This window comes from Aquila chrysaetos, chromosome 12, assembly GCF_900496995.4.
Source record: "Aquila chrysaetos chrysaetos chromosome 12, bAquChr1.4, whole genome shotgun sequence".
In the NCBI taxonomy this organism is placed as follows: domain Eukaryota; kingdom Metazoa; phylum Chordata; class Aves; order Accipitriformes; family Accipitridae; genus Aquila; species Aquila chrysaetos.
Window position 1 is genome coordinate 39,584,797 of NC_044015.1, and position 13,762 is coordinate 39,598,558.

The following is a 13,762-nucleotide window of genomic DNA, read 5'->3' on the forward strand; positions in this document are numbered from 1 at the left end:
CAGGTATCAAAAGTGGCAACATAAAGAGTATAATGCAATCGTATAAGAGGATATAATCTTTGAGCAATTCATATGCACCATTAGTTACTGTACCTTTGTGCAGAAATGATAGGTATAATATAGTACACACATGTTGCATTCTCTTTGGATACATATGCATTATGTAAATGGTCAGTGGCAGGTCATTCTGAGTAGTCTTCAGGAAAGTAAGAGCAGGATTAAATCTTCAGTCTGCAGAGATATTTCAAAGAGAGGAAAGTCATAAGTAGGTCACCATCAGAGTAAGCTCCTCATCCAACTGAATGACTACAAGAAGGTTCAATCTCCTTCTGATGTTCATATGTGCAAGTTTATCACTTGGATGTGTATATGAGATGCATTTGTAAAGCATGATCAAAATAGACAGCAGAGAAGAAGCTGTAGACTATTCATGGCAGGTGTTGTCATTGACAACCAGTGATTTATAACTTCTCAGGAATATTGCCGAATCTTTCACACACTTCCAAACATTCCTTAGAACACAGCGCATGTCTTATGCTTGGGTATCCCAGGATACTGAGTGCCCTTCCCAGTGATCCCCACAACGAGTCGTTTTGGAAACAAAACTTGCTTGGAGGAGGAGTAGATCCTTAAAAGGATTCCTTAGCTATAAGGTGCTCCATTCAATGGACCAGTTGGAAAACCTCTGTTCTCATGAAATTATCTGTACTGTACCGTGTTGTGGAAGGCTGTGCACTAGTTTCCTATCTGCATTGGTGCTGCTGCCAGTACTCAACCCAGCTGGGCAGTAGCCAGCAGAGAGGATCTGAGCTGGCTGACCAAAGGACCAGATGTGCAGTGAGTGCTGGCGCATGGATGCCAATGCTTCAGTGACTCCTCAGTAGTTCCAACAGATGGTGGTAAGATCCAAGTTTCTTTGGTGATAAGCTAGCAAAGTGATTCATGGAGCCTCACTTGATGATGGCAGTTTTTTGGGCATGACTCTATGAATGCACCATATGTCTTCTCTGGACCAGTGCGGTTAGGATTCAGTGTCTGGCAGATGGTAAACTGATCACCTATAGGGTGGCTTTAGCATCACTATCAGTTTTAGAATTTATTTCAAAGCATTGAAAATTCTAGCAGTTAGATCTCTATCTCCCACGCAGCATACTTTTGTTACCTGCGAGTTAGATTATTCGGTGGTCAATGTAGCTCACCACAGTACTCCAGTATTGCAAAGCCATCATGTATTGCTGGCATCTAACAAAGTTTCCCAGACATTAGCCCACTTGAACTCTTTACCAGACAGTGAAGGATTTAAATAGGATGGGTGACAGCAGTATTTACATAAGTGGTTTTAGGCTTCCGTGTATTGCTACTTACACTCTAGTGACTTTATATCTGGAGCTGGCTGAAACGTTAAATTGACCACGATCTTGTAAACCTAGGCCATACAGCAGCCTGTGCTGTAGAGCATTCAAGCATTTCCACAGAATGTGACAGCATAGATCCTGCAAGCCAAAAAGCAAGGAAGAAAAGGCAAGAAAAGAAAAAAAATAAGAATGAGGTGGTATGTTAGGAAGATAAATGAAGGAGAAACACAATTACAAGAAACAAGAAATACAGCACAAAAGGAAGAACTCAAGGAAGTGGGTGTGTGAGCAGAAAGAGAAGAAGGGATGACAGTCAACCAGTGGAGTGGTTCCCATTATATTAATTTCCCCCATAATAAGCATTGCCATTGAGATTTTTATCAGGACAAGGCCTACCAGGGAAACTATGCAGGATAGTACTCTCTGTTTGTGCCGAAGTGGCAAAAACTTCATGTCACATATCTGGGAAGACATTGTGCCCTTCTCTATCAAAATTCTCCACGGGGTCACCAAAATATCGGTGCCTGTTAGCTGTCCTGTCAGCCAGCTTCAAGTGAATCAAAGTGATAATTCCTGCTAACTTGCTCCAGAGCTACACAGTGTAAAAGGACATTTTGTAATATCCTATTCCGTACAACTATCCGTGGCTGCTCCTTGATGCTGTCAGCTGGCAGACTAATGTAACCTTCTACTTTCCTTTGAATTTTGACAAAAACAAAGCAGTGCAACTTCATTCTGATACAGACGCCTCAGATCAGGCGATGGTAATGTAACACAGCCAAAAGAGGAGAGAGCCACACCACAAGGGTAAGAAAGTTGAGTAGAAACCATAAATAGCATAACGCTGACCAACAGATGAGTGTTGCTTTTGCAACAGCGAAAAGCAACGGTCCAGTTTACAATGTCAGGGTAGCTGACTGTGTAGGTGAAGATTTTTATTTTCTCCACTCACTTTGAAATAATATGATGCTGAAGGAAAAACAGTTTCCTAACAGATGGCCTCAAGGTCAGGGTTTAGTAATTACGAGATACCCTACCCAAACAGCCATCTACTCCCATATCCCAGGCAGGGGAGGGCAGAGAGGAAGGCTTGCAAACGGTTAAAGCTTCAGCTAAACAAAAGTCAGGAACCGTGTAATTAAAACTCTACCTTTGTTGTATTGTAAAGAGTTAGCCTGTGACATAGGAAATATTTAAAGGAGCAGGCTGTTCAGCTAATTTGTGTGTGAGTGAACTGCTTAGACAGTCCTATCCTAAATTAACTGTAAGACCACCCACTGAGATTGCCTCATAAAGGGCCATGATTGCTCAGCTTCGTTTTGTATAACCGTTCAATAATTACTAGATAAATGCATAACTAAAAGCTCTATTACACTAATAATTTGTACTGAGATAGATGTGTGGGACACCATGCTGGGTTAATTTGTCATCCCTGCAGCAAACTTCTAAAGAGGGCTCTTTTGCAGAGGAGTTGTGTTAATATGTTGCTCCAGTGAGGACATGTTAGAGCAACAAGATGACTTGGTCGCTTAATCTCCTAAAGAGGCAAAATGCCTGGAGGGTTAAGTGCCAGAAAGAAGAATGGGGGGTGATTAACACAGTGGACCCAGATTTAAACTCATCCTGACAAAAGGAGCTGATCTAACTGAGCAAAAGAATGAAAAAAGGGGAGTGTTAAAAATACTAATAGGATTTCATGCATCCCTAAAAAATAATATAAAAATAAAGTGCTGCGGGAACAAAGTATTTTACCTGTGCTTTTACTGATTCTGTGTTCAGTTTCTTTGCTCTCTTTGATGTATCCGTGAAGTTAAACTATATGCTTTAAACAGTGCAGTGAACTATAATATTTTTATCTCTGCTTTATGCTAAATTCTTCTAGCTTCAGACACACACAAAAAGCACATTATTGCTTTAAATATGGAACCCATGTTTAAGCATCAGAGCTCTGGATTTTCAACCTCCTCTATTGACAGAACCATAAATCATGTTAAAGTTAAGTGAATTACTGTAGCGTGGAACTATAGCTTTAACAATGTTTATGTAGTATCAGCTTACCATCTACAGAATGAAAGGGGAAAAAACCACTGATATTAGAAATGGGAATGTGGAGTCCTATTAACTTAACAGCAATATATCACTCCAAAGTCACAGATTCCATTACCATGCCCTTTTTAGTATCAAAGCAGAATTATATCATCACACACATAAAGGTTGTGGTTTTTTAGAGAATTTACATTTCTATTGTAAACTTATCAACTGCATTTCATTATAAGAAAGACATGATATATTCTCCTAGCAGTAGTTTTTATCTTATATATGGGAATACATCATGTATATTAAAAACAATAATAATAATATGCAAAAGTTGCCAGCATTGGATGTGAAGTAGGAATTCCACAAATAGGTTAAATTAGGTTTTTTTGACCTCTAGCTATGGTCTTGGAAGGGAGAAGTGCTTTCTATAGGTATGATTTTTATTTCTGTACCTATGTAATCAGCTCTATAGTATTCTGATCTCCCAAAGGCAGAAGAATTTTGACATGTTTTAAAACAATCTGCTCAAAATAGCTAACTTAACTGGCCCCCTGCCTATACCAGAATCTGGAACCAGCACTCAGTTCAGCTCTACAGGTTTTCAGAAGCAGCCTGTAATACTCAACAATCCAGAGTACACCAATAAACCCTGTGCCTAAACACAGCTTTAAGCATATTTTCCTTTTGCTAGGAACTCCGTGGGCCTTGGCAAAATGTCCTTCTGCCTCCCACTTGCTACTGCAAAATCTCTTACAGAAAGAGTATTTCTGAACAAAGGGTCCAGGTGCCTTATACCACTCTGGTCTTCCGAGCAGCAAAAAGGGGCTGATAGCCAGCCCCGACTTGGAGATACCATGGGTCTGTTTTATCAGCAGTGCTTAGCCGACCACCTGCACGTGACTTCTGGAGATAAGAGATGGATATTCTGTAATTCAGTCCTTCTTTCTGATGTCAGGAACAGATCGTCCATCCATCATATTTAGGGTATTTGTATCTCTTGCATTGGTCAGCTGTTTAGATTATAATTTGAATGTTTCATCTATGTTTGCCCACATAATGTGGAAGTAAGTATCAGTGATAGCTAAATTTTACCCGTGCTAAGAGGGTAAGGCCTATTTTTGTTCTCCCACCCCATGATTTCCCAGCCTTGTCACTGCAAATGGGAATGCAAGACAGTATCAGTTTGAATTTAGCTCATCCACTGACCTGTTACTAAACAGCCCCTTTGCACGATTATGGGACTTAAGCAATACTTAAGTTTGCCAGTGATCTGAATTCCCTTCAAAGGGCTGGTCCTAGGACTGGTCAGTCCTACCCTCAGCAGCTCGGTATTTACGTAGAGGCAAGTCCTTGCTAACCTGAATAAGAGATTGCTCTGCATTTGTCACCCTAAAGTCTACTCCTAATGGGCAGTAAGAAAAATGGGGACTTTCAGAAACCTTTGAAAGAGTTACAGGGATGCAGCTCCCATTGAAATTCAAAAGCAGTTAATGAATTCTCTCAGGACCTCTGCAAATCCCAGCCCAAGTTTCTTAATTATTTTTTTCTTGTTTGGGTAACTGCTTTCATCACAAAAATCTGTGGGCTTAAAGCTATTGTTTTAGGCTTCTATTCTTTACCTCTTGTATTGTATTATACACAGAAGTGTAAGTTCCTTTCAACAAATTTGGATTATTGCCAGATCTCCTTATTAAAAAGTCACTCTTCATATTTCCGATAAACACAGCTGTTTCATGGTGTTTGAAAGCATTTCACATCAGCCAGCATGGTGGCTTAGCCAATTAGTACTCTAATATGGTCAATTTTCAGAATAAGTACCTTTGGGGTACAAAGGGTGGGATACATCTTGCATAATTTGAACTGGCACTGGCATCACTTAAATGCTAGGAGAAAGCTAACAGCATGCAGGGAGTTAAAGCAACTTAGAAGCTTGAAGTGGAAATATCTAGCAGTACAAACTGTTCTATAACATTTCCAGTGAAATGACTTTTAAAAAAATACTTTCTTAATTGTAATGAAGCCAGTTATAATGGCCTCAAAAACAAGCTGATAAAAATGATCCTGTTTCATTATGATTATAAAGTTACTATTTCTAGGAAGATTGATCAATGTTTAATGAGCTATTAGTAAACTTAATTATCACTTTATAGAGGAAGTATCTGAGCATTGTGCCCTAGTGAAGCCAATCCACTGTTGGCCTGGTTTGATGGACTAGCCCTCATGCCTGTGAAGGAACAGTGGTTTTGATTCCCCAGACCACTACTTCTTCGAACAGGCGAGGAGTGCAGGGTGATAGTAGGCTTTTCCTGAGCGGGAGAAGAACAACTCTAAATGACCCTTTCAAAGACTTCAAACGACTTTATGAAGAAAGAAATTTCATCCAGTCATCTGGACTTGAAGGGGTTGGCAAGGCTTTTTGGAAGAGGAGATGGAAGGTGGATGTATCAATATGTCTCCCCATATGTTGGTCTGTGCTGGTGGAGAAATCTGTCTGAGCGCTGCAGGTGCGATCACGAAGTCCCCTTACCACATCAGTGAGCACTCCCTGGGAGAAAGGATCCCGTGCGTCTTTATTAGGACTGCTTCTTTGTTCCAGGAGAAGGGCCTGAGAAGGGTACTAAATATCTGAAGAAAACTATAACCTGTTTCAAATTAACTGATTCTTTATTATCTGATCATTCAGTTGAATAGAATTCACAATTTTGGCTCTTCTTCATTTGCCTTAGACATGTGAAGTGCTACCCTAATCAATGAATGCAACTTATTTTATTGGTTACTTACTTTGTTATTGGCTACTACAAATCAAGAAAGGAAAAGACAAGACAGGCTTGCATAATCAGACGTTTGAATTCAGTGTTCTGAAAAATCCTCTTACTTCTGTGCTGCACAGCACCACGAACTCATAAAACACTAAAAAATCCAGTATAGCGTGCAACAGCTGTACTGCATAATTACTTGGCCCAATAGCAGTAGTTTTAAAATATTGGTATATCTGTTGCAGGCCACCATACATTATCATCTCATTTTCAATAAAAACTCTGGGATGTTTCAGATGAGCTTCAATGGAATTAGAATCATGTGTGCTTTGAAATATTTATGCTTGCCTTGAGATGGAAGGATAATTCCTGCCTCCAACCCCCCCTCCCCCCAATAACAGATTTAATAATGCCAGATAGTCCAACTCCTCCATACCTACAGCAGGTAGAAATGAAGTTCTGATCTGGAATACACATTTTCGTAGGTTGTAGAACTTATATTTTATGTCATTTAGTGAGGTCAATAATAAAATATAAATGTCACAGGCTGAAAGACGCCAAGAGAAATATGGTTTGGCAGCATGGAGCTGCTTAGGGATACATAAATAATAAGTCAATAAGTAAATAAATAATAGACAAAGACCTATTTTATCTTCCATTTGAAGATCTCAAAGAATTTACAATCACCAGTTGAGACTTGTAATATCCCATCAGAAGCACATAAGTAGTAATGGCCCCTTCTCATACCCAGGAAAATTTGCATCACTCTAGGCGTGGTTTTTGGAAGCAATGACTTTATAATTTTTATTAAGCATTTCTGAAAATCATGACTGAAGGGGCTTGTCCATGGTCACTTGCCCCTTTTAGAGGCAAATAGGGAAAATAGCAACGTGCTCCACTACCTCACGTCCTTTAACTGATTAAAAATGTTTGTGAGGATCTATGTAGTTGGAAACACGGTTGTGTTCTGCAGTTAGAACTTGTTTGAAAGGCCATTTTTGCATACACCAGAGCTGGTGACCACAACACAGCTATCGGAGTAATGGTCTGTATCTGGGCCAACCGTTTTTAGACTTTAGCATTTAATTCCCTCTCTCTAGTATAAGGCAGGCACACTTGTAATGTTGATCAGTTTAATAGTCATAGATTCTTCCTTTTATCAAACAGCTTTTCCTTTTGCCACTTGAGAAATTTGGTATGTCCCAGTCAGAGACTGCAAAAACAAACCTTTTGGAGATCCTTATTCTATTTGTTACTTCTTATGCTAACCCATCTACTCTGAGAAAATGAACCCTACATGTCAGTATATGGCACAGGCTGAGGACTGATGCCTATTTGGTCTTGTTTCCTTCCCCAGTCTTTCCTGTGATCAGCAGAAAGCCCTTCAAGGCTGTGCTGAGGAGTTGGCCAAGACTCCAAAGAGGAACCACTTTCTCCTTCTTGCGGCACTTTACCTTCCTGAATTATTGTTGATCATTTCTGCATTCATTTTTCTTCTCTCTTTCTTTGGGAAGATCACTGACAAATGCTTTCTACTTTGTTTTCTACCCTGACACACTAAGGATGTCAAGGCAACAGAGAAAGACCCACTACTTACATGCCTATGAGTATTTCTAATAACCATAACATGTCTTTCATATAGCAAATCAAATTATTAAATGAAGAGTGTGATGGGTTGACCCTGGCTGGTTGCCAGGTGCCCACCAAAGCTGCTCTATCACTCCCCCTCCTCAGCTGGACAGGGGAGAGAAAATATAACAAAAGGCTCATGGGTCGAGATAAGGACAGGGAGAGATCACTCAACTAATTACTGTCATGGGCAAAACAGACTCGACTTAGGGAAAATTAACTTAATTTATTGCCAATCAAACCAGAGTAGGGTAATGAGAAATAAAACCAAATCTTAAAACACCTTCCGCCCACCCCTCCCTTCTTCCTGGGCACAGCTTCACTCCTGAATTCTCCACCTCCTCCCCCCCAGAGGCACAGGGGGACGGGGAATGGGGGTTGGGGTCAGTTCATCACACGTTGTCTCTGCCACTCCATCCTCTTCAGGGGCAGGACTCATCACACTCTTCCCCTGCCCCAGCGTGGGGTCCGTCCCACGGGAGACAGTCCTCCACGAACTTCTCAACATGGGTCCTTCCCACGGGCTGCAGTTCTTCACGAACTGCTCCAGCGTGGGTCCCTTCCACGGTGTGCAGTCCTTCAGGAGCACACTGCTCCAGCGTGGGTCCCCCGCAGCGTCACAAGTCCTGCATAGAAAACCTGCTCCGTGGGCTCCTTTCCCCACAGAAACACAGGTCCTGCCAGGAGCCTGCTCCAGCGCGGGCTTCCCATGGGGTCACAGCCTCCTTCGGCCACCCACCTGCTCCGGTGTGGGGTCCTCCCCGGGCTGCAGGTGGAGATCTGCTCCACCGTGGACCTCCCTGGGCTGCAGGGGGACAGCCTGCCTCACCAGGGTCTTCCCCACGGGCTGCAGGGGAATCTCTGCTCCGGCGCCTGGAGCACCTCCTCCCCTCCTTCTGCACTGACCTGGGGGTCTGCAGGGCTGTTTCTCTCACATGTTCTCACTCCTCTCTCCAGCTGCAGTTTCTGTGCCACTGCAACTTTTTTTTTCCCTTCTTAAATCTGTTATCCCTGAGGCACTACCACCGTCGCTGATGGGCTCAGCCTTGACCAGCGGCGGGTCCGTCTTAGAGCCGGCTGGCATTGGCTGTGTCGGAGATGGGGGAAGCTTCTAGCAGCTTCTCACAGAAGCCACCCCTGTAACCCCCCCCATCTACCAAAACCTTGCCACACAAACCCAATACAAGAGCCATACCTTGGAAAAGCTACATACAGTGTAGTCTCAGGCCTAGCTTTGAATTTCCACATGTTTCCTGGGTACAATTTTTTATTCCTTCTTGTTTGATTGAAATAGCATTTCCATCTCCTTTTCACCCAGTGGAAGAAAAGGAATTAATTTGTTCCCAGATGTGTACATAGGACAGTGCAGTTGCATAACAATTTCAAATAGTATTAACAGAGCTGGTGCTAAAATGAAATTTTTTTTTCTAAATGTTTAAAAAATCCCAATCTGTTTTTTACTTAATTAGTTGTTTGCCACATAAATTTTCATTTCTCACTTTTATCTTCATCCTTCATCTTCCATTTGGCATACAAGGAAAGGGGAAACTATAAAAGGACATATGAAGAAAGAGAGGAAGAATATGTTTTATATCAAAAAAAGGACAGAAATGTTGTATGCTAATCAAAATTTTGTTGTAGTCATCAAAATGTTTACCACCAACTTTATTGAATCAATATTTGTGGCAAAATATTTTTACAAGCTCTAAAATGACTGTTGCTTCCTGGAGAAGGTGATGATACATTCATACCTGTAAAGTAGCTATGACGTAAGTGTCATTAAAGCAGTTGCACCTCAGGGGTTGGTCTAAGTGAGATCAGAGCCTGACACTTTGGGTGGAATTCACCTAACTGAAGGGATGTGTGTAGACTGGAGGTATCTACCTCGGAGCTAGTACCAGTGGGCTTCCTTCCCATCCACTGGTGAGCCAGTCAGTGTGGTCAATGAAGTCTAGTCAAAGGCAGTGGTCTGTTTTTGGATGAGAAGAACGGCTCCTTAGACACCTTTAGTCCTGTTTAGCTCTCCATTGATTCTAAGATAATTAGCTCCATGGTAGACACCCACATTTACTAAGGTGAATCCCACATTATCTCTACCTTTAATAGCACACTTCAAAGTTACAGCCTCTCCCAGGAGTTTGGGGACAGGAAAATAGCCTTCATTTCTTCCTTTGAAGATTTGGGTTCTTCATCTGAAGAGTTTTCAAATATACTGTAATTTAAGATGCAAACTCAGAACAAAACTATTTGTCTTAAAAGTGAATAAGAAATAATTAACTAGGTTTGTAAAAAACAAGAGATAAGCCCAGATGTGCAGACAGGTTGAACAGGCTGGGCACACAGGTGTTTGCCTTGGCCATGGAATAACTGTCAACATTTCCATAACAAGGAGTGTGGGATATGCTGCTTCTTGTTTCCTTTTCCCAAGTGCAGCATTGCAGACCTAGCACGGCTGTGGGAAGACACTGTTTTCCAGTTCAGCCCACATGCCACAATATCTAGCTGTTAGAAGATAGGTATGGCCCATGCTTTCAGAAGCATTTCTCTGGATATACATCTACTTTGATCGGAGATTGTTGAAGGCTGTATGCTACGTTTTGGTTCCTCATCTCCATGCTTTCTTTCAGTGGTGTTTTCCCATTTAGTGCCACACATTTAGTATGGGTTTCTCTTCCTGTTGTGAATATTTTAAACAGTATTAAAGGGAGCAGACTGGGAAGACTTGTGGGGTTAACAAGGATACAGGAGAGCTTTTCATGGCAAGGATGAGAGCTTCATATTCATCCCATATCAGCACCCAGGCATGACTGCAGCTCTTTTTGGTGGTGGTGTCAAAGCAATCATTCCTATCCAGTCGTGGAGAAAGAAGTACATAGAAGTGCTGCCCAGCCAACCCTTAATGAATGTTTATAGGATAATGCAGTAAGTTTCCTTGCTGCTGTCTCTAAGTACATGTTTTATCCACATCTTCAGGCTCTGAGTTTGCTAACGGTTTAATAATTCTTAAGAAAAAAATTATTAATAAAGTGTCATATTATTAAACTGGCGATGAACAAGACTGAGAAGCAGATTTTAGCTTTTATTTAACTGGGGGTTTTTCATAACATTTGTCATTAAATGAGTGTTTGCTCATTTGTATTTGATTTTAGTTAACTTTCCTGCTTCTCCAATTTTTTGAGAAGTGCCAAAGGCTTTTTTTCCCTCTTGTATATTTAACTTACTTCAAAGGCAACACATGAGTTTCTGTAGGATATTACCTCCCTTGCATAGCCTTTATCTAATCGGTTATGTGTGGTGTACAAGTGCAGTATATGCACATGGACACCCTTGAAAGATTACTAGGATAGCATGCCAAGGGAGCAACAGGGCTGTAATGATGACTATTTGGTGAGAAATAAACTATGATTTACAGATGTGCTTGTGCGCAACCAGATTAATTGGCCATTCTAAAGGAAGACTGGATTCTCATTTTTGAGGGGAAAGGGAGAATTCATAGCACTATGAGTGGCAGCAGTTGCTGCCGCATGGTGACAACTAACAGTGGAAAGCACTGTTAGCTAACAAGGGTCCAACCCAATGTATCTTGAAGGCCAAGGAACTGGGCAAAGGTGTCGCATAATGGAGGAGAGCATAAGGCTCTTCAGGTGCACTTGTAGTTCTGCTGAAGTCAGCTGAGGGTAAAATCTGTCATTGCCAATGGGCTTGTGTACATTACACCTTTACACCTTCACTGTAGTACATTTTCCAGCTGGCTTGTTGGCCCATAAATTCACCAAATTAAACTTCATCCCTGAATGTAAGCTGGGGGCTTGCTGAAGATTTGAGCCTAACATTATTCAGGAGAAATGTAAATGTAATTTTCAAAACGATCTTGCCACTTTGTGCATGTTCATTAGATGAAAACATGTTACTTAAAATAAATGTTCCTAAACTGAGGTGGAAAAAAAACCCAACAACAGGAAGTGTTAGACCATCTTTAAATTATGAACCATTTATAGTACAATATAAAATGGATTCATATGTGCAAATCCAAGTTATATGAAATGTCAATTAAATCAACCCTAATCTCCCAAATACATTTTTTATTGCCTGATTGATGAGGACTGCTCTTAAGGTGATGAATAGTTTTCACTTTCAGAAAGGACTGCTGATTCCTATACGTGTCCACTAAAAATACAAAAAATCCTTCAAAATGTCTGGCTCTGTTTGCTTTCAGGATCTAGATGAAGCGAGTGTAGGACACAATGTGGTCTAATATATTAATTGTGAAGATCAGATGTATAAACAATACTGTACATTTAAAAAAAGACTAAAAGTAAAACTACAGTAGATTAAAACTGTTTTATTTTCCAAAGGCAAAACTCTATATAACTTCTTTGTTTTCTTTCCTATAGCAAGTCCACATGCAACACCATCGACTCTTCATTTTCCAACATCACCCATTATTCAACAGCCTGGGCCATACTTCTCACACCCAGCAATCCGCTATCATCCTCAGGAGACTCTGAAAGAGTTTGTCCAACTTGTCTGCCCCGACGCTGGTCAGCAGGCTGGACAGGTGGGGTTCCTAAATGTAAGGAAGCCGTTTTTATTTCTTCAGAAGTGTTTGTCCTATGTAAAATTAACCATGGGATTATGGGATTATTTTAAAAGCATGTTGCATACAGGAACACACCTTGAATAGTCGTTGGAAGAAAAAAAAAAAATGCTGCTACTGCAAAAATATTTAAAAAAACAACAAAAAAACTCCCCCAAAAAACCACTCGACCACATTGTGGTGAAGTTAAGTTAAACTGTCAGAGAAGCTGGTGATACAGTGACCTTTTGGGTCCCTCCACAAATGACTTTGCTGCATGCGTTGTAACCCTAGTGGAACTAGGGTTAACAAAATATGAAGGCAGAATAATTTTTATTAATTATTTTTGAAGTTCAGGGGAGAGTGGGGGGGGAGGAGCAGGAAAAGGGAGGGTGAGAAACAGATGTTTCAGATCAGCTAAGTTCATTAAAAAAAAAAAAATACTGCCTTATAGCACTTTAGATCAAGTTGACCAGTACTTGAACTCAAGATGTTAAAAGTACAGTTTATTATGGTTTGTTATTTCTGTAAGCAGTTATCTTTTCCCCTTATCTCTATGAAAAATTAAGCAGAGTTCCAAAGCTTCAAATAACCATTTTCATTTTTTTTTAATCAAATAAAGTGAATCATCTTGCTATTATTGAAATAGCATTCCGGTCAAATACAGAATTTATAAATTTTATGTAAATCAAATCTAAAATAATGCTCTGAATATTTCATGAAATGTAATGCATGTAACTTTTTCCAGCCAATGAAGTAATAACTGGCAAAATTACTGTTTCTCTCCTGACGTACATACGATTGAAAGTGTTAATGAGAATTAGTTTAATTATTAGCATCTAATTTATTACACTTATTTAATAAGCTATATTGTTCTCAGTGCTTTCCTTTCCCTAGCAGAAAACTGACTCTACTTATTCCAGCCAGTACTGGCTTTGAATAATGTCTGCAATACGTTAGCAGATACATTTATGTCTAGACAACAAATCAATATAGTGCTTTTCTTTTTCCTTGAGTATTCATTTGCTTAATTTATCCCAAACCATTCAGCATTATGAACTGTTAGCACACTCACAATGAACATACAGCAGGGGTCTTCTTGGCAGGAAAGGGACCTAATTGTGAGACAAGATAGTGTTTGAGAGATGTCACTAATATATTAGTTTATTAAAGGTACTGGATGTTGGAAAAATAAATATCCCTGAAGGATTGCTTCTTACTGCAAACACTAGTAACTGCAGTCTTTGAAGTCAGTGGGAGTGCTGTTAAGTTAAATGCAGATGAATTTGAGTCTTATTTATGCCCTGAACCATTTTTGCTCTAGCACAAGTGTGATTTGCACCCACATGACTTTAAGGCCTTTTGTCAGTGCCAAAGCAGGTGAAATGAAAATAAGGTCCCAAGCGTTT

The 13,762-nt window shown here is 40.4% G+C and overlaps 1 protein-coding gene across 12 annotated transcripts in view; it reads left to right on the plus strand.

Annotated features, from left to right (window-relative positions):
* The window catches only part of NFIA (nuclear factor I A), a 360,965-nt gene that overhangs the window by 308,619 nt on the left and 38,584 nt on the right, over positions 1-13,762 (plus strand). For 10 of the 12 annotated variants that reach the window (XM_030034253.2, XM_030034251.2, XM_030034254.2 and 7 more), the window contains one exon: positions 12,172-12,350. In XM_030034253.2, coding sequence (XP_029890113.1) covers positions 12,172-12,350 — 179 coding nt within the window. The remainder of the gene's footprint in view (positions 1-12,171; positions 12,351-13,762) is intronic. The other 2 variants (XM_030034252.2, XM_030034262.2) reach the window with 1 other exon arrangement.